Source organism: Haliotis cracherodii, unplaced genomic scaffold (assembly GCF_022045235.1).
Source record: "Haliotis cracherodii isolate W230 unplaced genomic scaffold, xgHalCrac1.p SCAF_18, whole genome shotgun sequence".
In the NCBI taxonomy this organism is placed as follows: domain Eukaryota; kingdom Metazoa; phylum Mollusca; class Gastropoda; order Lepetellida; family Haliotidae; genus Haliotis; species Haliotis cracherodii.
Window position 1 is genome coordinate 27,795,540 of NW_027266273.1, and position 26,723 is coordinate 27,822,262.

The following is a 26,723-nucleotide window of genomic DNA, read 5'->3' on the forward strand; positions in this document are numbered from 1 at the left end:
TGTCTGTAACCTGGTCCCTATATATGTAAACAGACATATATACATAGAATACTAAACTCGCTCCCGTGTAATACCAATTTTATGAAACGAGTGAATAGTTCTGGTATCTGACAAACGAAAGCGAGTCAGATACCACAACTATTCATGAGTTTCATAAAATTGGTTTTACACGGGAGCGAGTTTAGTATTTCATTTATTACTTGCCATTTATAATGTTTTTAGAATTATACTGTTGAGTGTGAATAGGCGGACACCTAAATGATAAACGGCATAATCCAGTTGAGATTAACAGAATAATGCTTCAAACACGTCAAAAGTTGAAACATATGAATTTAAAACCATACAACGGTCCACCTTTAGAATTCAGGCTTCCGTTCCACAAAGTTATCATAGCGCTAAGGTTATCACAACTCACATACTTTAACAAAGACTTACAATTGTCGTTGCTCTACAGTACGATCGCCTTGTGGAATGGGGCCCTGCACCAGAGTTTACAATCACGTCACAATACCCGATGACGTAATTTGTGGAATTTTGTCGCATGATCCATTGGCGAAACAATGCCATGTGACGTCAGCCTAGCAACAAGGCTGCTGGGGTCATCGAGTGTGCATAAGCTCCTCTCAGTGATCTATCAACTCCACACGCAATGTCGTTGAATAAGCCAAGGGATGTTGAGAGCTTTCAATATTTGTTCGTGAAACGTGTTCCAAGAGTACATAAGCACACGTTTTGGCATTACACAATGTGTAATACAGCTGTATATTTATAAAACGGGTGATCTCTTCACGATCAAGTAATAAATCCCTGTATATATAAAAATACTAACCATTAGTGTACAAAGAACCAGTATGTGGGTAATACAGTCTACCTGATTAGTGTTGGAGTGACCGAAGCTGTGAAATTACCAAACACCTGTGCAATAACAGTTACACTGCCTACCTGTTTAGTGTTGGAGCGACCGAAGCTGCGTATGTACATCTCATATTCCTTGACAGGTGGCAGGTCAAACATGTCGTATCGTGCAACATCCAGCTCAATCATCTTCTGTAGGTCTGTGCCTCTCTTCCTGGTCCGACTTGCAGTCGTGGAGTTGAGAGCCACTTGTTTCGCCGACACAAAGTCAATAAATGTTCGTCCCCGGTTGACTTTAGGTGCTGGCTCCCTGTGCCGCTCCTCAGATGCATCAGTCTGACGAACACAAGACACAGTGTCAATACTTGTCATAGGAACTAGCTATCTGATTGGCTTGTCGATCTCAAGCAAAAACAAATTCAGTCAGCTGACAGCCATCACAGACAACATGATGTCCTGGTGTTTGGTTGACTTCACTTTATTACTTGAGAACTCACAGCAGTGTACACGTCCCTTCAGTTCATAAACTCCCATCAAGTCCCATACTAAGTTTTATGCCCAGTCAGCAATATTTCAGCTATATCACAGCAGCCTGCAAATGGGTCTGGGATAGACAAGCCAGTGCCATCAGCATTCACATTCCATGCTGCCACACCACAATCCAACCAATCATTCTTGTCACAAAGCTTTGACACCCTAATACAGTGTTGAGATTATCTCTTGCAGCAAGCATGCACCACTCCTGTAATATACACCTATCAATGTTCCCTTGTGTGTGCTATCTCATCGGTTCTATTTCTGAGGGACATTTTCAAGCCTGACAACTCAGAAACTATCCCAACAACTTCTGGTCATCGGCCTAAAGACGCAAAACATCAATCAGCCAGTACAGCAACAGAAAGACTTTTTCATTTATATAAGATCACTGCAGCAAAATTAAAAGTTTGTGTCTTCAATTTTCCATACTCTGCTACAAAGCGCCACGATGAAAAGGTGCAAAATCTGTAACGACGTCACATATCTGTGTTTCAACTGTTCACAGAGGACCAATGAACTATGAACATCTGATTTAAATATGCCTTGAGGGGCAGCGTTGGAATAAACTCCAGTCAGAAGTAAAGAATTGAAAACTATTTTGCCACATTTACTTTACAGAGAACCCTCTTGAGAATAACATGGACAAGTTTATGGACAATAACTAGCTTGAGTCCTTCAGGTTCCATGGCCAGATTATTGCAAGGCTCTAAGCTGATGCAACACTTACCGAGTCCGACCGATTACTTTGTCTGGAACCGTTAGCAAGCCGTGTGTTCTCCTCATCCATAGCTTTCAGCAGCTCATCCATCTCACTGCCCGGCTAAACAGACACACAGACATCACCACACTATAGGACAACATCAGGCCATCTTTGAAAATGTTTGGGGCAACATGGCCCAGTTGTTGAAATTGGGTTGTTTGGTAGGAAATGTCAACATGATCATTAGATGACAACAGATAAACATGCTGATGTCTGAATCACCTCACCTCACCCAAGCATATGTGATGTGATTTTGTGGACATATATAAAAAGAAACATTGTTAACTTAAATTCTTTGATAAACGTTTGAGCCATATTGCAAGGTTGGTCACTGAAACAAAGGCTCTCTGTACTGTAACCTGATCAGTCATCTTCCTTGATAGTGTCTTTTATCTGTGGCTCCTGAATATTTTTCTTGTATTGTTTGTTGTTTAATGCCGCACTCAGCAATATTCCAGCTATATGAAATCGGTCTGTAAATAACCAAAAGTGGACCAGACAATCCAGTGATTGACATCATGAGCATCGATTTACACAATTGGGATCAATGACATGCATCAACTAAGTCAGCGAGCCTGACCACCCGATCCTGCAAGTAGCCTCTTATGACAAGCATGGGTTGCTGAAGATATATTCTAACCCGGAATCTTCACGGGAAGGCTTCTGAATCATGAAACCCTCAACTCCTCACCTGAATGTATTAAACTTTCGTTTTACATTATTAAGTGTTACTTTCACATTAACATTAAGTGGATATCTGTCTGCAGAACATCACTTGGGAAAGTATGTGAAGAATTCCCAAAGTAAATTTCAGCTTATGTGAAAATTTATAAGTAATCAGATCTGGACAGTGATTGACACCCATACTATCTGGGTAGGATGACATGTAATCAACCAAGTCACCAAGTGCGACCACCTGATTCATTCACTCTTATCTTGCAACACGCATAGCATCTACCCTGGAACCTCCAGGGGTGGGGTGGCTGCAGAATCCCTATGGTTAGGTTAGACTGAACATGACACATATTAAACAGTTAGGTGCTAGTGACTGACAAAATAATTAAACACATTAATACTGCAGTCTGGGTTAGGAAGAATGAACATGAAACAGTGCAGTCCAACACTGTGACGACACCACACCGGAGTCTTACTGCACAGATCAGGTTAGCTGGTGTGAAGGGGTTAATCATACATCTGTGGAAACACATAGAACAGCCTGACTGGCAATAATTACAATCATCTCAAACGTCTGCCCCGATGTCGGCTCCTCTGTTGCTGCTGGTTCCTCCTTGGTGGGAAATGATCATCATTGGTTTCAGGGAATTAGTGCAATGGTTTGTTTGTTGCTTACGCCACATGAAGCAATGTTTCAGCTATATGACAGTATGACAGTTTGTACAGTAAATAATGGCAGGACCAGACAATCCAGTGATTGACATTATGAGCAATGTTGGGATACAATGACCCAGCCTGACCTCCCAAACCATTTGGTCACCTCATACAACAAGCACATAAGTTACTGGGGACACATTCTGACCTGGATTCCCACTGATTGAAGGTACTACTCTGTTACTGTGGGAGAAGCTCTACTCTGTTACTGTGGGAGAAGCTCTACTCTGTTACTGTGGGGGAAACTCATCACTGTTACTGTGGGAGAAGCTCTACTCTGTTACTGTGGGGGAAGCTCTACTCTGTTACTGTGGGAAAAGCTCTAATCTGTTACTGTGGGGGAAACTCTACTCTGTTACTGTGGGAGAAGCTCTAATCTGTTACTGTGGGAGAAGCTCTACTCTGTTACTGTGGGAGAAGCTCTACTCTGTTACTGTGGGAGAAGCTCTACTCTGTTACTGTGGGAGAAGCTCTACTCTGTTACTGTGTGGGAAACTCATCACTGTTACTGTGGGAGAAGCTCTAATCTGTTACTGTGGGAGAAGCTCTAATCTGTAACTGTGGGAGAAGCTCTACTCTGTTACTGTGGAAGAAGCTCTACTCTGTTACTGTGTGAGAAGCTCTAATCTGTAACTGTGGGAGAAGCTCTACTCTGTTACTGTGGGAGAAGCTCTACTGTGTAACTGTTGGAGAAGCTCTACTCTTTGACTTTGGGGGAAACTCATCACTGTTACTGTGGGAGAAGCTCTACTCTGTTACTGTGGGAGAAGCTCTACTCTGTTACTGTGTGGGAAGCTCTACTATGTTACTGGGGGGGAAACTCATCACTGTTACTGTTGGAGAAGCTCTAATCTGTTACTGTGGGAGAAGCTCTAATCTGTTACTGTGTGGGAAGCTCTACTCTGTTACTGTGGGGGAAGCTCTAATCTGTTACTGTGTGGGAAGCTCTACTCTGTTACTGTGGGGGAAGCTCTAATCTGTTACTGTGGGAGAAGCTCTACTCTGTTACTGTGGGGGAAGCTCTACTCTGTTACTGTGGGGGAAGCTCTACTCTGTTACTGTGGGAGAAGCTCTAATCTGTTACTGTGGGAGAAGCTCTACTCTGTTACTGTGGGGGAAGCTCTAATCTGTTACTGTGTGGGAAGCTCTACTCTGTTACTGTGGGGGAAGCTCTACTCTGTTACTGGGGGGGAAACTCTAATCTGTTACTGTGGGAGAAGCTCTACTCTGTTACTGGGGGGGAAACATCACTGTTACTGTTGGAGAAGCTATCAGAGAAACAGACTAATTTACATTGGAAGACAGAGCAGTAGTTCCCCCTAACTAGTAACAACACAATATCATTTATGTTTTAGACAAAACTTTCTCCTCCAATCATGCCAATAACTTTCCCACACAACATGAATGTCCAAACAAGACCACATTCTCTTCAAACAAATAACATCGGATAAAACATGAAAATAATCTTACACCAAAATATCAAATGATTTGAGAATCCCAAATACCAGAAGCACTGACAGAATCCCACACCCACTTGCTACAGACAACAGCCACAGACAGCCGAGTCTCACCTTGCTATACCTGCTGTTACTCATAGCCTTGTGTCTGTGCTGAGAGACAAAAGAAACTGTCACAAGGCAGTCACATGGCCACAGTTGAAGTATTGAAAATCCTTAAATAAATGCCTTTTTTAATAATCTCCTCTGACACACTAAAAGATTATACGCCTACCTTGAACAAATGTGAGATCAAATGTTACAAGGAAAGAGAGTTTTGGAATATTTGTTTTATGAAAAACAACATTCCCAGTCAAAGGCCCTTCATATAAGTCAAATATAGCAGTTGTTCAAGGATTTACAACTGTCAGAACTTTAACCCTGATAATGTTTCTAGGTTTGTCAGCACCGTGCTTGTGGGTTTCACCAAAGTGTGTTACAAGCGGCATTAAACCCAACTCACTCATAAAAACTTGCTATCTATCCAAATGAACAGTATCACGATAACTAAAGGGTTGTCCAGTTCCTCAGGCAGCGATGCACCAATAGGTGATGCTTGGTAATAAGGCTGGGACGGGTAACTCGGGTACTCGGGTCGGGTGGGTACTGAGTAGGACCCGGGTATCCACAGGACTACCCGGACCCGTGGTTAGTCACGTGATTATATTGTTTAACGGCAAAAATTATCTGGAACTCTATGGTAACACTATAAGTGACAAATGTTTACATTTCTTTCTGACTATGCACACATTCCTTCTGACTTTATATGTTTGCATAGGGTTTGCATAGGTTAGATAAAACTTCAGTCAACTTCAGTGTATGCATGAGTCATGACTAGATCATTTTATAACTGTATCTAAATACAGTTTGACAGGACTACGGTCAAACGTTTCCCAATCGGACATTTTGTACCTATCTCTTGAGACCTACAGCGGGTACCCAGGTAGGGTCAGGTAAGATGGTGGTGGCTACCAGGGTAGTAAATCTGGACTCGTCCCAGCCCTACTTGGTAACCATAGGAACCAGACAGACTGATGCTAATACCAGGTGATACAAACCAACAAAATTGTATGTGCTTTACCTGTTGAGGTCTGTCATCGTTGTCATCATCATCTGCCTCGAAGTCATCGTCATAGTCCTGGGAACAGAGATATTACACCATCACTACACTAGAGATATTGGGGCACGTAGGCTTAGAGCTTAGTAAAACTGACTGGTGATCTTTCAAGTCAATAGTGTTTTAGTGTGGTTAAATTAGAAATGCTAGGGGAATAAGGTATAGGTATGCTGTGATATGATGTGATTATGCTCTTAGGATGTCTATCAATGCACATAGCATCAGAGCTATGGTATGCATAGACTGTATTATTATTATCATTATTATATTGGACTGGAGGAATGAACTGGAATCCCTACAGTGTTGATTTGAAGATAAATAGAAGCTGATGTAAACTAACCTCAAAATCCTCATCATCATAATTGTACTCATCACCATTTTCTTCCTGGTCCGACTCGGGCTCCTGAACCCTGCTTCGACTCACTGGTTCACTCTGAAGAGAAGACACACACGACTCAGAAAGTTTCCTTATAGTCTTACAGTCAGTAATTGTCCAGCTTTATCGACCTGGTTTGTAAATAAGAGCGACTGGACCAGACAAACCAATGATCGATATCATGAGCAACATTCACTGCCATCGGGAAACACTAACATGCAGTCAATCAAGTCACAAAGCCTGACCACACGATTTAGTTATGACAAGAATACAGATCCATTCTATACCGGAATCCCTGCTGGGGCGGTGGATATCACACTCTACTGAATAATCACCAGTGTGCCATCTACTTCAGTTCTTAGTAAAGCTATATTTGTTTCTGCTAGAAAGGCCAGATCTGTGTAGATCAGCAGCACATCTGGGTTCGTGTGGCAAACATTTGACACTTGAAACTGTTTCAGCTATGTGTACTTGACAAACACGGTGAGATGTCACACTGACAAAATACATCCTTGCATTGTGTGAAACTGAAGAAAATTGTGTGTGAGCATTTTTTAACAAATATCCTTCAAATTTATGTCCTAAACTATCATTTTTGTACTGGGTAGTTACATTGTGACAAAGTGTCAAAAGTTAAGATTGTGTGCTCACTGAAAGCAGAAATCTCTCTCCTGAATATATAAGATAACATTACATTCAGAAAGTCACATGTATCTCTAGAACTTCAGTGTGCATGTCAACAACGGTGTCAACAGTCATGCTCACAATACCAAACTCATGCGTTTGTTTCTCAATGTAAACTACAAGTAAGTCTAGGAGCCTGCATAGTCCTACAACAGACCCTAGTTACAACGTTTATGAACTGGAAAATATTCAATACTTGAAGGAATGAACAGTGATAGAAACTAAGCATGAAATTCTTGTGGCCCTACATTCATACACACCTGTGCAGACGTTTCGGGGCCGATACTTTCTCCGTGAGGATTCTATTAAGGGTATGTGTTCTTGGGAAACAAGCAGAACGCAATGCTCTCAGTGTGCTGCAATTATGGTGGGCCATGACAATTCTTTGAACGTTGTCATTATAATAAACAAAGTATTGCCGGGATAATTCTAGACTGGGGCCTTGTGCTTTTAGACCCTAAATCTGAAAAAGGCCCACATTTTCAAATATAATGGGGTATTTTAACATTGTGCTGCATAGGCGTACCTCTGGAAAATTTGAAATTTTCACATTAAGGGCCTATGTCAGAAAATTCCTGGAGTGAACCCTGGTATTTGGATGGAGAAACTGAGGCCCAAGGGAGGTAACCCTGCACCTCACACTGAAGCCAGACACTGTGTAATGAGGCAGGTGCTCCCAACCCATGCAGGTGCTGTCTGTGAAGCAATATTTAAATACATATGTGGACAATGTTACCTTCTTTGGTCTACGTCTCACACTTGGTTTCTGTTTGCCAGTTGGCTGTTTCTGAGTTAAGGGGATAGCAAACATATGATTATAAACACATGGTTGTCACTGTTGACGTAAATATATCACATCAGAAGAATTACCGACACAGCAAGGACAAAACAGGGATAGAAAGAACATACCTGTTTCTCTTCTTTCTTTCTTTCAACGTTTCTGAAATAAAATTCAAATAAATTTTTAAGTTTGTTTAAAAGTGGCACAACAACCAGTCTGACTGAACATTATTGAAAGGTCACCATGGAATTATTATTGCAAAACATGACGTAAGTCTAGTCAGAGCATGGTATAAACCTGCCAGTATCTACCAATCTACCAATCTCTGTCTGTCATCACTCCGAGTACCTACCTATCCCTGTGTCTGTCATCACTCCAAGTACCTTCCTATCCCTGTGTCTGTCATCACTCCGAGTACCTACCTATCTTTGTGTCTGTCATCACTCCGAGTACCTACCTATCCCTGTGTCGGTCATCACTCCGAGTACCTACCTATCTCTGTGTCGGTCATCACCCCAAGTACCTACCTATCCCTGTGTCGGTCATCATCCCGAGTACTCCGATCTCGTGGTTTGTCTCCCTTCCTGGAGTCTCTCTTCTCCTCGTCCCGATCCTGGGAACACATAGCAGTGAATTTCTCAAATAAAGATCAGATATCAAGATAGAATATGATCCTGGCGTCACCATACAGTATCATCAACATGGAGTAATCTTCTAGATGACATCAACCCAGATCATCATTTCATTGTCAAACATCAGCTCCATCCCCCAAGACCAACCCGAACAACCCCACACAAGCACTCCTCCACACCACAAGCCCTCCTCCACCCCACAAGACAAACCCCTACCCACAAGACCTTCCCCATCAAACAAGACCAACCCCACCACCAAACCACAAGAATAACCCCACACCACAAGACAAACCCCACCCCACAAGACCTTCCCCCTCAAGCAACACAAACCCCATCCCACCAAACAGGACCATCCCACCCCATACCACAAGAGTAACCCCACCCCCACCCCAACCCCTCCTGTAATGTTATTCATGTGTCACTGACTTACACTCCTCTTATCTCTGTCCTTCTTCTCCTTTTTCTCCCTCCGCTCCTGTCTCTGACGGTCTCGGTCGTCCTGCAGGCATCAAAAGGAAACTGACAAGAAGCCCTATGATACTGACTGTACCAGAGGTACATGTCTTCAGAGTGACGAGGGCGGAGGCAGTGTGTTATCATGTCAACTTGGACCTACATCATACTGAGTCACTGCTTTCGGAACTACAGTAAACTACATTTATATAACATACACGCTTACAACAAACTGACTGATATAACAAACTAGGTTTTTTTGTCCTGGCCCTTTACTGTATACATGCTTATAACGAACTATGGTTATAACGAACTAGAATTAGTGCTCCCTTTGAATTTGTTATAACCGTCGTTTACTTGGTTCTTGGTTTGTTGTTTAACGCCACACTCAGCTATATTCCAGCCATATGATGGCAGTCTGTAAATAATCAAGTCTGGACCAGACAATCCAGTGATTGACATCATGAGCATCGATCCACGCAATTGAGATACGATGACATTCATCAACCAAGTCATCAAACCACCCGATGCTGTTAGATGCCTCTTACGACAAGCATAGTCTCCTTTTAGGGCAAGCATGGGTTGCTGAAGACCTATTTGTAGTATACTGTAGATGTTTACACATTGGCTGTTTTAAATGTTAATTAGCGTAAACATATTAATAGTTAATTAATAAAAGTCCCAAACCAGTTTATGGTCATAACAAATGTGACTGCTGATAGTTAATGATTAAGGTGTTTATCAAGTAAATTTGTTTGAAATCCATCAATCATTGTCAAAGTTTTTGAAAGTAGTTCCTAATATAACATAGTACAAGCTGAGCTACAGCACTGTAACACACTGTAACACACTGTAACACCGTAAACCACTTTCACAGCAGACCCACGGGGCACACAGCTCCCTTTCCCACGTAATGATGACAAACCAGTAGGCCCACTCTCCAACATAGGATGTGTTATCTCACACAGAGGCTACCAGTACTTCCACAGGGTGACTTTGTTTGGGGCAAGAGGACGATAGCTAATTGTGTTCCCTGATGTCAGTAGCTTAGACAATTGAAAAAAGTCAACGATTATCAGACGGATGTGTGATGTTACCGGTTTCCTGGGACAAGCAGCACATCACACTTAACTGGGGTTATTGTTATATGGTATCACTATTCATGCTACTAATGCTGGTAGTACATGATGTCAGCAGAAGAAAGCACCACCACAGCACAGTACGACTCACACAGTAGAAGGCTGGAGACAGGAGTTGCCTCATCTGACTGTTCTCATGTACAACAGAGTTTGTCTGATGAGTTCTCAACCTTTTGTGTCTAAAACCACACAAGAGCCTGTCACACAGCCTTGACAGTCACAATGGGTATATTGTTTATGAGAAGGGATGTACTGATTATGACAATAGATGTATTGTTTATGACAATGGATGTACTGTTAAGGACAATGGGTGAATTGGTTATGACAATGGATGTATTGGTTATGACAATGGGTGTATTGGTTATGACAGTGGATGTAGTGCTTATGACAATGGGTGTATTGGTTATGACAATGGATGTACTGTTTAAGACAATAGATGTATTGTTGATGACAAGAAAGTTGCACTTCAGCAAAATCAGTCACACATTCCATCAGACAGTAACCATGGTAACCTCTGTCAGAGACATCGCCTCAGGACTTTCTCTGCGCATACTGGGTGACCTTCGACCCTGTGCACAAGGACGGGAAATGTGAGAAGGTAGTTTTGTCTTATTCAGTTGCAGTGGTGTTCAACATCAAGCATTGTCAAGCTAAAAATGCATTATTTAAAATGAGTTTTTGCAAAAAACAATTCTACAATATTTCAATATTTCTGCATGGATTCAGTGTAGATGCAGCCTCTAGTGTCTGGTGTAAAACCAAACAACTGCACCCCATGCCAACTGCCAACTGCATCAGTTCAACTAGCCAGCAACAACTACAACGACAACTAGTCCTTTTTATTGAGAAGAAAAGTGACTTAACAAATACCATTACAGCCAAGTTGACCAGGTCAGGTTAATCTTTAACTCAGCCTATAAAACTAAATGACACACAAAAGATGATATCTCATACTCAATCTCTACATGAAGTCACCCACCCCGCCCCAGCCCGCCCCTCCCCAGGAGCTCCTGTACTCACTGTGTCCTCATGCCTCTCCCGCCTCCTTCGGTCTCTGTCATCCTGCAACACCGTCGGCCATCAAACACATCAAACATTCAGACTTGTTTTTACGTTATTAGGACAAGGCTTATACAGAACACTATATGTGATCCACAAAGTGGCTATATTTAGCACTCATCACTTCGTGTGTTATCACTGGTGTATCGTAACAGCTCATTACACTGAGGGGCTGCACTTTGCTGTGAAGAGTTGCGTCCCTTGGGCACGCCAGAAACCTATGATTGTGGTTCGAATCTTGGTTCGCCCGATTATGTTTCTAGGTTTGTCAGCACCATACCCATGCTCGTGGGTTTCACAGAGGTGGTAAATGCCTAAGACCTGAATCACTTCGGGCTTTCCTCCCACATCAAGCTGACACGCTGTGTTTTGACTAGAATACTTTAAAAGTAGCGTTAAAACACAACTCACTCACACACTCACTCATTACACGATTCACAGCAGCATCAGTCAACCTGCCTCACTCCCTGTCATACACCCGATATACTCACATCAGTCCTATGTCTGTCTTTCTCTCTACTCTCCTTCTTCCGTTTGTCCCTGTCATCCTGCAGTACATAACATCAACAATCAACGGACTTGCAAGATCAGTCAATGCAGGTCTGTGGTCTTTTCTGTAGTCACAGAGGTTTGTATAAACAATTTTTTTACATATATTTTACAACCTGAGCCTGTAAGGGCCATTAGGACAATATAAGCCTTATATTGAAGGGCCTATAGTACAACATAAGCCATATATTGAGGGGCCCATAGCACAACATAAGCCTTACATTGAGGGGCCCAAAGCACAACATAAGCCATATATTGAAGGGCCCATAGCACAACATAAGCCTCATACTGAAGGGCCTATAGCACAACATAAGCCTGTATATTGAAGGGCCCATAGCACAACATAAGCCATATATTGAAGGGACCATAGCACAACATAAGCCTGTATATTGAAGGGCCTATAGCACAACATAAGCCTTACATTGAGGGGCCCATAGCACAACATAAGCCATATATTGAAGGGCCCACAGCACAACATAAGCCACATATTGAAGGGCCCATAGCACAACATAAGCCTGTATATTGAAGGGCTAGCACAACATAATCCTGTATATTGAAGGGCCTATACCAAGACATGAGCCTGTATATTGAAGGGCTCATAGCACAACATTAGCATTATATTGAAGGGCCTATAGCACAACATAAGCCTTTAATTGAAGGGCCCATACTCCTACCTCATCTCTTTGACGACGCCTGTTGTCTGTCTCATTTCGTCCATCATCCTTGTGTTTCCTCTCTTTCTCCTCACGACGTTTTCGCCTATCGTCATCCCGATCACGATGGCGGTCCCTGTCATCATCCCGATGTCTGCGTTTCTCGTCATCCCGGTCACGATGCCGTCGTCTCGTATCATCGTCATCTTCTATTACAGGAGCATCTCGTCTCTTCTCCCTTTTTTCCTGATGGAAATATATAAACTAAATTTCAAAAATCAGTTGTGAACGTGCATTGACACCACGTTGATAAACTGGTAGAAGCAAGCCAGTCCCCTGATCCTGAGAACAGGTAAAGGAAACAACTCTCCACAGGAAATCACAGCCGATTTAACCACAACGCTTGAAACACACACCTCTCAGCCAGAACTCTGCTTTGGTATATTTGTGATAGAACTAAAGCATATGATGAGTAAACTGTGTTCAGTATGTAGGGGTTTGCTGAGGGCCTCGAGGACGCCCAGGTGTCATTCTAATTGTATTTGAATCTGGGGAGTGGATAAATTTCAAACTCATACCACGACACAATCCCCTTAAAGGGCAAGTTCACACAGAAATGAACCATTTTTTCTTGTACTTTTTCCACATTAAAAGTGTTAACATAAAAGTGTCATAGACAAAAATATAAAAACATCATATTTAATTAACATATTTTTTGCACTAAAACGATTTATATTTTTCACATTTACCAAGTGTTCTATTTCCATAACAAAAACACCATGGCTTATGTCCCTTGCAATATGACGTCATTGGTGCCAATTGATAAACATTATGACGTCATCATGCTTTGTTAGAGCCGCTTCACGTGGTGTAGGCACAGTTTTGTGATTCTAGCATCTCAGATGCCAGCCAGAATTGTCTTATGCTGAGTCACCCTGCGCCCGAGTGTGTCGTAGACCATGTTGTTTTACCGCAAACTGGTCCTTGATATCTTTTGCGTTGAGAATAGACAGGGGCCCAGTTGAATTGGCACCAATTACGTCATAATCTAAGGGGGATAACTCAGGCCTATTTCGCTCGTAAAACGAAGGCCTCATAACGGCATATCACTTTGACACTATTGTGAGCTTCCTACTTTCACTGTGAAAAAAATGAGTGTATATTTTCAAACACAGATACTAACTAATTCTAAAATTGCGTTTTGTTTAGAAAAAGAAAGAAAGTGATTTTTGCGTGTACACTTCCCCTTTAATCTTCATGATCAGTTTTGATCACTGGTATACTTTTCACCAATTTTGGGACAGTTCCTGGAACTGTAAAAATATGCATGTCCAACACACTGTCTAATGCCCAAATACCTCAAAACAAAGTATTGGAAAACTTACTTCTGTGTCCTGATTGACAAACATATTACTGTGAGAATAGCATCAACAACATTCAGCAGCAAAGATAGAATCTGAAATTTCAGGGAGCAAAGTGACCACAACTGAGGACAACCTACAGGTTTGGATGGATCTTTCTTTTCTCTCCGATCTCTCCGCTCCTGTCTCTGTCTCTCTCTCTCCTCCTGAAACATGGTGGTACAGTATCCATGGTAACAATATCTGAGAAAGTACTTCAATCCGCCATTACACAATATAAAACACTTAAAGTTATATATTGTGATCTGCAACAAGTTCCCATTTCAACATGTTCAAGCCATTGGTTGAAGAGCTTCTGTAGGAGAAGTGCACAATGAAAATAAATATCACGAAATGAATCTGAAGTCTGTTTACTTGTGCAGCGTGTATAGTGTGCACAGAAAACATGCAGGGAAAAAATTAACTGTGTACAGAAGAATCAGTGAAGTTACAAACTGAGAAACACACCTCCTTGTGTGGCAATAACCTTACGTCCGATCTGAGAATCTAGAAGTAGCTTTGACAATGTATAAACTGATAAGACCCGGATGTTACCTCTGTGAGACTCATCCTGTCAGAATCATCTCTCCTATGTCGGCGCTTATCCTCCTGGAAGAGTAAAGTCCACTTAAGCAACATGCAAACTACCCGCGACAACCAACACACAGATTGTCAGTCAGAGTGGGTACATCCCACCCACGCCCTACATCCATCCCCCGTTATTCACATGGTCCGCAGGGTTAGAGTAGAGCCATGTGCCATCTGCATCACGGACTGTCTCCATCAGTGAGAGTGAGTTGGGTCTAACGCCGCTTTTAACAGTATTCCAGTTATATCACGGCGTGTCAGCTTCATAACGTTTACCATTTCAGTGAAACCCACGAGCACAGGTATGGTGCTGACAAACCTAGAAACATAATTGGGGCGAACCGGGATTCGAACCCACAATCATAGGTTTCTGGCGTGCCAAAGGGACGCAACTCTGCACAGCGAATCGCGGCGCCTTAGACGACTGGGACACCCGTGCCCCCTGTCTCCATCAGACTGGGGTGTGGTGAGGTGGAATTCTTCATGTTACTTCCTTACAACTTCACAAGCACCTGACACAGATCACACCTTACAGTACATCATCACAAGTCACTACAACATCCACCTCTACTTGAACATATAATCAGATGACAGGTCTGACACAGGACATATAGTCAGCAGAAATGAGGCATTAGTTAAACAAATTTTAGAAAGTGGTAACTTATTAGAGAATTCTTCTACAAAATCAAAAGTGCAAATTTACAGGGTGAACAGATGTGTTTTACGACCAGCATGTATTGCATGCTACACTGCATGTTTTCATGCTTCTTCAAGTGCACTACATGAAAACATCCTGCACTCTTAGCCACAACACAATTTGACCCTTACATTGAAATTTTATTGATAAATGTTTATTTTCTTCATATTCCAATTCATCCTGTCTTTATCCAGAAGTTCAGGACAGGAAAGTGACACATGACTATTTGTATCACTGTGTGCTACAAACACTCCACAAGGAAAAGTCAGAATTAATTCTTGACAAAAACACACCAACACTATAGCATTACAGAGCATGAATTTAAATAATATCTTCATCATCTCAAAAAAAAGTCCAAACCTAAGACACAGTAAATACATATCACTTCCACACCTTTATCAAATACTTAATACATTTCTATCCAATAACAGAAAGTGTAATCATGGTAATTCCACTACCTTTGCAGTATCTGATATATACTCACGCTGCCATCTCGATGGGACTTCTTCTCATCATCCTTGGGTCTGCGCCTCTCTTTCCGATCTGCAATACAAAACTCCATTAAAGTCCACATCAATCTCCTGATAACTTTCATGACAATTATGATGATGTAATAAACTTCACATTTAAAAGGTACCTTGTACATGACAATACAGTGACAATAGTGAGTGAGTGAGTGAGTGAGTTTAACACCACTTTTAACAGTATTCCAGTTATATCATGGCATGTCAGCTTGATGTGGTAGGAAAGCCCAAAGGGATGCAGGTTTCAGACGTTTACCACTTCGTGAAACCCACAAACATGGATACGGTGCTTACAAAACTAGAAACATAGTCTGGCAAACCAGGGACGCGACCCTGCACAGTGAATTGCGGCGCCTCAGACGACCGAGCTATCCATGCCCCTCCACAAAAGAACAGGAGAGTTTCCCCTCCAGCATGTTCAGTGTGGGTTCTACAGCCTGTGTGGTATTGATGTACCTGGCTGTACAACATGTACAAGGTTATACAACATAAAGTTGGTGTTCCAGATTCCAAGAAATTATGTTGTAAGGTTGATTTTTGGGTTTACTAATATAAAATGAATGTAATAATAATGATAATCTGAAAAATCACAATGCAGATTGGAAAATATATGATGCGTATAAGCTAGTTGCATTACTTTCCTAAACATACTATCTTTTTTTATGTTTTATTTTCTCACTTAAACTTATCTGTAGAACAAGACAACTAGTGTTCTGTGCTAATGACGTGATACAAGTAAATCTGTCATGAAACAGCATTTTCACCTTCGTCATCTCGGTGACGTCTCTCATCCCCGTCCCGACGATGCCGCTTCCTTTCAAGGTCATCTCGAGAGCCCTACAAACAGTAATCTTCGGAAATGAAATCTTGTTACTATGGTTGTTAGGAACTTAATACAGGATCATAATGACAAGGAACAATCCTGAAATGTTTGAGGTATCAAGTTCTGAATAGTTATTCATATCTGGCAGCCAATTGTACCTGTATGAGAAAAGGACAAAAAGTATGGTGCAAGGTGATTGAGGTAATTCAAATTTACTATTTATTAAGTGTTGATTGATCTGAAGAGACATTTGTAAAGTGCTGTATGAAAACGCCGGCGGTATAAACAATATTTGGGTAGAAGCCCACATGCCCATTGAAACGGAAAGAAAACAATTTCCTGGTTCTAAGTCCATCTTTATTATGGTGGATAGAGCAGTCTGCAACTTTAACAATAAGTCCAAAGTCAAGTAACGTTCCTTTAACACTGGTTAACCTAGCTATTTCAAGCCTATACACATGGCACACAAAAACAGCGTATGGACTGAAAATGGGCACCAGAATGTGGAGCATAATTACTTAGATGAGAATACTGGGCTTTTACCCAGTCAAACAGTGTAAAGTGATGTCAGTGAAAACATGATTAGATGTGTGTCTACCTCAACAAAGCTCAGTACCTTAGCTCTCTACAAATAACCATGGTGAATCTTGTGTGGTGTGAACACCTATCTTGACCAATGTTGACAGGAGACACTGAGGACCAGTTGTAAGTAATGTAACCTCGTCATAAGTCAAACATGAGATCAGCTTTTGTTTATCATGTTTATACAGAAAAATGAAACAATGACAAAACATCTGATGAACTCACTTCATCTTTCTTATCATTACTGTATATTACCAGGTAAAAACCAACTCCGCATATCAGCCCACCCCCTGAATCACCTGACCTGCCTCATGTGGATATGCCTTATTTGGCATTTCCTGCTATTCATTTCACAAAAGCAAGAGGTATCATGACAAGCGGGGGAAGTAAGTTCGCTAGAAAAGTAAACACTACTATTTCAAACAAACCTAATCCTGACAGTCGTATTTACTTTCTGTCCTGATCAAACATAACTGTGGAAGTTGCTTCACAGATGGTATTCTGCTTGATGACAAACTTGAAAATGTTCAGTTTGTTCCAATTGTTACTCCTCTCAAGTCAAAGATATATTACAGCTGGCAAAAGATATGAAGCAAAATATTCTTGACTTTGTATCAACATGAAAGAAACTCAGCTGCTACCTTCAAAGCTCTATTAAGCTCATCTGTTGTCCAAGTGTCGTCCTTACGACGATTCTGAAAAGATTAATTAAACATTTGCTGAGGAAATTGCAAGCTAAAGCAATAATCTGTTTAGCACATTTAGCAAGCTGACAAAACATGTGTCTGTAAAACGTGAGTAGTAAGACAGTGCATGTAACAAGTGAGTACACCACTCCAGTGTTATCATGGTTACATCTAGTCGGTTATGTGTCCCCTGAAAATGATGTGCTGAAACTCTGCTTCCTAAACAATGGGCCACTCTAAGAAGCAAGTGATGGCACAACCTTTTCTCTGGAAGAACAGTGACTTATCTGGGGGTTCTCACTATCTCACAGGTCAACCTTTGACCACAAAATTATTCAACAAATAAAGATAGGAATTCCCCAATTGAAATTAAGATATTCCGATTCAGGGGGTCAGAAATTTAACTTCATATCTCATATTAGTGAGTGAGTGAGTATGGTTTTACGCCGCTTTTAGCAATATTCCAGCAATATCACGGCAGGGGACACCAGAAATGGGCTTCACATATTGTGCCCATGTCGGGTATCGAACCCGGGTCTTCGGCGTGACGAGCGAATGCTTTAACCACTAGGCTACCCGACCGCCCCATATCTCATATTAAGTGGACAACAAAAATATATACTTGTGACAATTTCCTAACATCCTATTAACTGTATGTAGCTACACGATAACACTGGAGGAGTGATGTCACGACAAGCTTGACACGTAACAAAGGGAACTCTGGATCAAAACAAGGTGAAACTGAAACTAATACTTTAGTTTATAGTTGATATAGTAACTGACATGGCATTATTTTTTCTTTGTGGTTTATTGAATCAACATATCTGAGCCAAACTCGACAAACCAGGAAACAGTACTAATCATGTTTCTATTTGTTGATGTGCTGTTCTGGATGGATTTGAGAAAATGAAAAAGATTCAAAATGCAACCAAATAACAACTGTGAAAATTAGTTAACAGTAATTGATCATTTTGTTACAATCGATTCATCTTACACATGTTATAAGAAGATCATACTTTGTACTTTGTAAATGACTAAACAAACGTCCCATTTCTAACCACTGAGGGTGAATAAAAATACAGCTCGGTTTGACCACAGTGTTCCACTGTGACTAGAAAAAGGGGTCAGTTAGAAAAAATATCTAATCGTTTTGACTGACACCCTTTCATAAAGTGATTGTGGTAGACAGGACTCAAAACAGTTTATGCTTCGATGACAATCTGACATATAAGAGTGTTAATCCATCAGCAAACAATGTTGGCGGAAAGCATTTCTATCCTCACCAGCTTGTGTATATGTCAAAGAGTATCTGTTCCTGTGGTGAAATCGTTCTGTTGTACTATGTTTCTCTAGGGGATTTATTCCTATGGAAAAGTTGTTAGTAGAAATATCTTTTAAAGATACATTTACACTGCGATATTTGTCCTGGATGGAACGAATTCCATATGGAACTGATCATCATCGACATACATCCACAGTGTGACTTTTCAATACCAGGCTGGAATTGCTCCTGGCCACCTCGTGGAGCTTATCAACACACACATTGCACCCACAAGCCTTCCATCAGAGCATCATCACCTGCTGACAGTGCCTAAAGACAAATACTCAAGTCCTGTGATCACAGAACAGTCAACTATGCAGCAACTACTCTTTGGCATTCTTTCCCAGGATCAGAGAAAACCTCAAAAGCTTTGATAGCCCAGGTAAAGATAAAATGCCCTTGTAATGTCATAACAATGGGGAATTTGGTACTAGCCCACTGGATATTGTACTAGCCCTTGGTTAGCAGGCTAGCATTAAGTTCTAACTGTCTCCCTGCCTAAGAAATTTCCATTATTATTGTTACTGAAAAGAAGTTAAAGAACACCCTATTCTTTCAAATTACTATTATCAATCTGTCATGGTAATAAGAAAGATCTGCGTGTTCTTTTACTTGTTTCGAGTTACATATGTATTATCGTCTGATAGGACACTGAGATCTATCGGACGTCTGTCCTGGGTACAAGAGAACGACCGGATCAACACAAATAAGTATGATTATAAAAAAAACATATGGAATTATTTTACACATTTTGTAGGATCGAATCGAGTTGTACATATATTTTAAACTTTATATTTCTGAGGAAACTTATAGAGCCTCCAAATAGAGACGATACCGGTTCACAAATCCAGTGCTGCCATGTCAACAAGCAATCGGTTTTCGTTACAAAATGTATCCAGTTGTATTCCAGGCCACTACTAACAGTTCCAAATCAACTTTTCCAAAACGTGAAATCAGCTCACTCTTTCTGATGGCATGTTAGTTATCCGCCGTTATCCCTTATCGAACATCTGAACTTGACAGCCAAGGTTTATTTTCTGATCACCAACGCCGCCATTTTCAAGCGCTCAGGTATGTCCGTAGTTCGGTCTTTATCGTTTTACGACAAACAAATATCTGTATACGATAGAATATTATTGTGGTTAGATTTTTTCGTCTCGGACAACAACAACGATACTATTTTCTTGATTTTGTCCTAGCTTATAGCGTATTATATTTTATAACTTTATTTTACGACAATCAAGAGTTATCCCCCGCCCCCTTCAGGTGTACGACAACGTCGATTGTTTGGAGTTTATTGTTACGGGTTCGAATCAGCCTTACTAAAATATTACGTTTCCGCATTTTCTGGTACTGTTGCATGTATTTTCTTCATGTCTATGTTTTCCATGGGGTTTCATCTAGTACATTTTTTAGAGATCTGTTGTAACAAAACGTTCAACTTTATGGATAACACCTGAGTTTGTTGCGTTTCGATGTAAGTTATTACACCGTTATCAAGCTAGACTAACATATAGTCTCTGAAATGAACATATCGTACAGAAAAAACAGTTGCTCATTTATCTTAAAAAAAATATAATAAAAAGGGATCCCAGCGATTCTCTTCATTTTCAGATAGTAATCTAGACTTGCCAAACATTATAGACTTGCATGGGCTGTAGTTGATATATTTGTATCAGGGTCTGTAAGACTATTATCAAGCTAGCGTGACTACAACCAAGTGAAGAGAGGTATATATGCATGGTGTGTTGTGATAACAGCAGAGTAACATTAACAACAGCAGGGAATAGATGACAAGTAGCACATATCTGATTGGCTGATGCCAGATGTACAGTAAGGATAACAAATAGCACATGGGTAATGAAGCCAGATGTACAGTAAGGATAACAAATAGCACACGGATAATGAAGCCAGATGTCAGTAAGGATAACAAATGGCACACGGACAATGAAGCCAGATGTACAGTAAGGATAACAAATAGCACACGGATAATGAAGCCAGATGTCAGTAAGGATAACAAATAGCACACGGATAATGAAGCCAGATGTCAGTAAGGATAACAAATGGCACACGGACAATGAAGCCAGATGTACAGTAAGGATAACAAATAGCACACGGATAATGAAGCCAGATGTCAGTAAGGATAACAAATAGCACACGGATAATGAAGCCAGATGTCAGTAAGGATAACAAATAGCACACGGATAATGAAGCCAGATGTCAGTAAGGATAACAAATAGCACACGGATAATGAAGCCAGATGTACAGTAAGGATAACAAATAGCACACGGATAATGAAGCCAGATGTCAGTAAGGATAACAAATAGCACACGGATAATGAAGCCAGATGTCAGTAAGGATAACAAATGGCACACGGATAATGAAGCCAGATGTACAGTAAGGATAACAAATAGCACACGGGTAATGAAGCCAGATGTACAGTAAGGATAACAAATAGCACACGGATAATGAAACCAGATGTACAGTAAGGATAACAAATAGCACACGGGTAATGAAGCCAGATGTACAGTAAGGATAACAAATAGCACACGGATAATGAAACCAGATGTACAGTAAGGATAACAAATAGCACACGGATAATGAAGCCAGATGTACAGTAAGGATAACAAATAGCACACGGGTAATGAAGCCAGATGTACAGTAAGGATAACAAATAGCACACGGGTAATGAAGCCAGATGTGCAGTAAGGATAAGGATTAAAACGTTGTGACAAGTGATTGGGTGCTAATTACAAACGTCTATTGCTTGAATAGCACTTCAAAGGCAGACGAGATGTAAGATCCTTGAGAAGGATGGTGTGGTATCGTGGTCCCCGTTATAAGGTGACGCAGGGTTGCATGAGCTCGACAAGGAGATGAATACAGATCCTATATTGTACAGAGTATTTATCTATTTTCTAAAAGTTGGGCTCCAGAAGTGATTATACCTGTTTTTTAAAAAAAGGTGATAATAAAGAACCTCGAAATTACTGTGGATGGGATGAGTCTTATCAGTTGTTTTGGCAAACCTTTTACGCCACTCGCCAGCCATGAACCGTGACCAGGGAACCTATCCACCTGGTGCTTTGATCTTTGTCGGGGCTAATTATCTGGCTGGCTTCCATTTGGCCATTGCTATTTCTATTCTTTTACCTGGCAATGCTAATTAGCCCCGGCCTCCCGTTTGCCCATTGCCAATCACCAATCAGTGTTAATTTAAGTCCTGGCTTCCTGCTAGCCAGTACTATCGCGCTAATATCTGTGGAGTGCTGGCTTCCATTGTCTATTGCTAATTATATGCTGGCTTCCATTGTCTATTGCTAATTATCTGTTGGCTTCCCCTGCACCTTTTATTATCTTATTACTTTTGTTGTTCTTACATGTACATACTATGCTCTCTGCCTCATAGTAGTAAATCACCTGATGAAGGAGTAAGCATATGCTCCGCAATGTGTTTTTCTCATAATATAGTTGACATCAATAAATTCTCTTCCTTATACATATCCCATTTTAATTGTCTGCCTGTACCGGTCTGTCAACATCTGTCAAAAACCGCCGATTATCTGTAAGGATAAAGGTAAATAAAGAACTGAATTGAATTGAATTGATCTCTATTGATCAAATGTTTGTGACGGTGGACTTCTGTGGATTCTGAGAGTTTACTTTTAGTAAAGTCCTGATGTTTGGTTGAGAGGATTTGGACTTTGTCAAACTGAATTTGATGGCTAGGAATTTTTTGCTGGTGGCCTGAAAAGGCTGATTTGCTGTCTGCTTTGGCTGTTGAACTTCTGTTTTCTTTGATACGGGTATCTACTGGGCGCAAGGTTTCGCCGTTTCATCAATGTATGATTTGCCACAGGTACTGTACATCTAGCTTAATTACCTTAACTACCTGTGTGCTATTTGTTATTCTTACTGTACATCTGGCTTCAGCCAATCACCTGTGTGCTACTTGTTATTTTAACTGCACATCTTCTATATTTTAACTGTACATCTGGCTTCAGCCCATCACCTGTGTGCTACTTGTTATTTTAACTGTACATCTGGCTTCAGCCCATCACCTGTGTGCTACTTGTTATTTTAACTGCAAATCTGGCTTCAGCCCATCACCTGTGAGCTACTTGTTATCTATATTACCCGTTGTTAATCTGGTGCTTATCACAACACATCATGTATATATAGTAGTTTTATACCTCTCTTCACTTTGTTGTTGTTTCTCCAGCTTCATAACGAAGTAAGAATCTCCATGGAAACGTCGCTATATGCAATAAACCAGAGGTTGTACGTTTTGTTCTTTACTATGCAACTTCCAGTATGCCAATCAAACAATTATATTGTCAGTGAAGACAAGAAAAAGTATATACCTGCCATGCATTTGGCTGTAAATTATTACATATTTTCCGTTAACAAACAAATCCATACACTTCGAGCTTGTTTTTGTTTTTTATTCCGATATGCAAGATGCTAGTTGCAACTGGCTAATATTTTGCCGGATCTAAAGACAACTTGTATTTAAAATGTCGGTATTTGTTTGCCGCTTGTTAATATTCACCAAATGGCCGCTCAGCCGTAGCCCATGTTATGAGACAACAACCTCAAGTCTAGACTGGATGAGGCAGTTCCAATATTAATTTTTGAAATAATCTTAAAAGTCATACCTATAGTTAATTCCTCGTCACTGCTGTGTCCGGATATATGAACATATCTATTTCATTATTTTCTTTGGAACGATTGGGTATTTTTCGCTTTGTTTGCTTGTTTAAGGCAACGTGGCACGTAATATGCATGGAACCCGTGATCCAGGGTAGATTAGGTCTTCAGCAACCCACGCCTGTCGTAAAAGGCGACTATGCTTGTCGTAAGAGGCGACTAACGGGATCGGGTGGTCAGGCTCGCTGACTTGGTTTAGTGCATGTCATCTTATCCCAATTGCGTGGATCGATATTCATGATGTCAATCGCTGGATTGTCTGGTCCAGTCTTGATTATTTACAGACCGCCGTCATATAACTGGAATAATGCTGAATGCGGCGGTAAACAACAAACAAACAATAATCTACATGGATACTTCTCCAGTGTATTTATAGGAGCCTTGGGTATTGATAAGAGCAAGGCACTGTTACACACTTCCAAGAAAGTCGCATGGTCTTCTTCAGGTAAAAACTACAGCGGTCAGAGTACGTACGGCAGTTTGCATGGTATCACAACAGCGTAGCAGCGCACGAATGGGGGGAATCGAAACTCGGATATTGCTGAAAACGGCGTAAAACCACAGACACTCATTCACGACGCTGGTGTTTATACTGATCTGTTTCCCAATACCCACCATGCAAAAAAACAAACAAATGCACAAATGTGAATAGTTTATTCAGAGATCATGGGAATGTACTGCAATATGCATCCCTATACAGCTAGCCTCGAGTTCCTAGTGTATCATAGCGTGACGCTGCTTCCGAAAAGAAGCCAAATAAATAAAAATACAATGGAGATATAATACACTGGATTAGCGCGAACGATATACATTCTTATTTACATGTATCTTTGTCGCACCTGTCATGTCAAAACTTAAAACTCAAAACTTAACACAACCTGAGACGTTAAGGGTCAAAGGGAGACTACTCAGTGGACAAAATTTGATAAATTTAACTTTACATAATCTTTATTAAAGTCACGAACGTGATCCAAAAACACATTAACGTCCTTGCCCATCAAAATAATTATATTCAAACATAAAACAGTATCGAATAACGAATTTCTGTACCAGGAATATGTGAGGTGGGTGTTTGAAAATCCAAAATGGCTGTTACTGACGGTATATGGTCTCATATTAGGTCAGTAACAACCATCTTGGATTTTCACCGATGATATACGGGCTCATATGGGGTCATTAGTTCTGCTCTTTGATTGGTCAAACTCACTTTGAGGCATAATAAATTCGTTATGGTGTCTTTAGTTGCCGTGTACGGTGTCATATCAGGTGAGCAGAAAAATATTGGGCGCCCAATATTTTTCTGCTAACCTATTACGACACCGTATACCACACTCCGTCGCAGTGGTGACTCAGCATAACACCACTGCCACAGGCTAATTTGCATATCACGTGACCGGACTCTTCTCTTGTTTGTAAACAAACACGCTTTTTCAGAAATCAGTATAGAATGGACTAATGCAAGCATTTGGTATTTGCTTTACATCACCAATGTAAACAAAGGATAACTACGCAAAAACAAGTAGATTTTCACGTTTTAGGATACTTTCTTAATGAACCGTAACTATTCTTTGACATTTGTTTATGAAAATGTGTAGACTTGTCAAACATGAAACGGATGAAAGCATATGCAATATCTTGAATGAACTGTGAAAGATGTGACGAATCGTCACATGGCGCTGGCCTGTGGCAGAGGTACTATGCTGGCTGGCTGCAAGGAACTCTGGGTAGGAGAGTGACCGTATACAGCAACTAAAGACACCATGACCAATAATATACATTATCTTCCCCTACTCACTGCATGTTTTCATCATAGATGAACCACATCCACGACGGTCACTTAATCATTCATAATGATGTCATCCACACGCACCTTCCAATAACAGCGTGGGTCACACGAACAGTTTCATTTTCGTTTTCATCAGCAGGATGCTCGCATCACTTCACAAGAAACCAGGACATGATACAGGTTTCATTCTATAACTGTTTGAGGATGATACATTGTGGACGTGACAATAACACTTGTACACACGCCTAAGTATTCGGAACCCCGTTCATCTGCAAAGGGCCGTTCTTCATATTAACAAGTCCTGTTGAGAACTGCCGAGTACAGTAAAACCTCGTTATTGTGGATAGTCTCCTTCCGACTGATCTCTGGGGGACGCAATATATAAAACAGTCATTTCTCTGAACGAGGATGTGTTAATCCGCGTATCCGGACATTTGATTATGCGGACGATTTCACAAACGGTAAAGCGTCGGTCATCATATTAACAAATCACTGTTGAGTACTGTCAAACCTTGTTAATATGAAACCTCTTCTTTCGACAAAGACGCGTTAATCCGGAGATTTGATTATCCGGATGTTTTCACAAACGGTACCATCCGGATCAGCGAGGTTTCATTGTATAATGGAGACTTTCTAAAGAACATTCGTCCGGTAGGTGGAACTGGCTGACCAGCGAGGTTTCACATGTACACTTCAGTGTTCAATCACGCATCACGTCAACCCCACCACGGGCCATGGTGATGAAAGTAGCGGCGCTGATGACCGTCTTCGTCGTACCACTGGCGTGGGCGACCCCACCCCCACCCCCCATGGCAACGTCCCCGGCGTCGACTGTAGTAGTGAGGATTACAACGTTGATGACATCGTCCGCCCAGAAATGACCATGACGAACGTTGGAAGTGTCTACAGTTGTGACGTCGATGGTAATGGAAGTCAATGCCGTCCCAGACGTCGCCGATCCAGTGCGTTGCGCGGTAGACAGAAGCTCCGAACACAGGGAGGTGGCTCCACACCCATTCCCACCACCCCTCCTCCAACCCCTCATCCCCACTGCCCTCACTACACCGTGTGTCAAAGTCTCCAAGTTTATCGTCTGCTCTCGCGTGATCACTTTCACTGTCAGTGT

General features: G+C 41.1%; 1 protein-coding gene across 1 annotated transcript in view; it reads right to left on the minus strand.

Annotated features, from left to right (window-relative positions):
• Window positions 1–20,164, minus strand: part of LOC139465951 (cytoplasmic dynein 2 intermediate chain 1-like) — a 41,743-nt gene extending 21,579 nt beyond the window's left edge. The window contains exons 1-17 of the mRNA XM_071247964.1: window positions 20,064–20,164; window positions 17,736–17,789; window positions 16,454–16,526; window positions 15,650–15,708; window positions 14,436–14,489; window positions 13,982–14,047; window positions 12,502–12,726; window positions 11,770–11,826; window positions 11,240–11,281; window positions 9,058–9,126; window positions 8,523–8,608; window positions 8,124–8,154; window positions 6,495–6,587; window positions 6,119–6,175; window positions 3,387–3,440; window positions 2,120–2,212; window positions 943–1,191 (exon numbers count right to left, since the gene is read on the minus strand). Coding sequence (XP_071104065.1) covers window positions 943–1,191; window positions 2,120–2,212; window positions 3,387–3,440; window positions 6,119–6,175; window positions 6,495–6,587; window positions 8,124–8,154; window positions 8,523–8,608; window positions 9,058–9,126; window positions 11,240–11,281; window positions 11,770–11,826; window positions 12,502–12,726; window positions 13,982–14,047; window positions 14,436–14,489; window positions 15,650–15,708; window positions 16,454–16,526; window positions 17,736–17,789; window positions 20,064–20,078 — 1,377 coding nt within the window. The 5' untranslated portion in view covers window positions 20,079–20,164. The remainder of the gene's footprint in view (window positions 1–942; window positions 1,192–2,119; window positions 2,213–3,386; window positions 3,441–6,118; window positions 6,176–6,494; window positions 6,588–8,123; window positions 8,155–8,522; window positions 8,609–9,057; window positions 9,127–11,239; window positions 11,282–11,769; window positions 11,827–12,501; window positions 12,727–13,981; window positions 14,048–14,435; window positions 14,490–15,649; window positions 15,709–16,453; window positions 16,527–17,735; window positions 17,790–20,063) is intronic.
• Window positions 20,165–26,723: the final 6,559 nt, after the last annotated feature.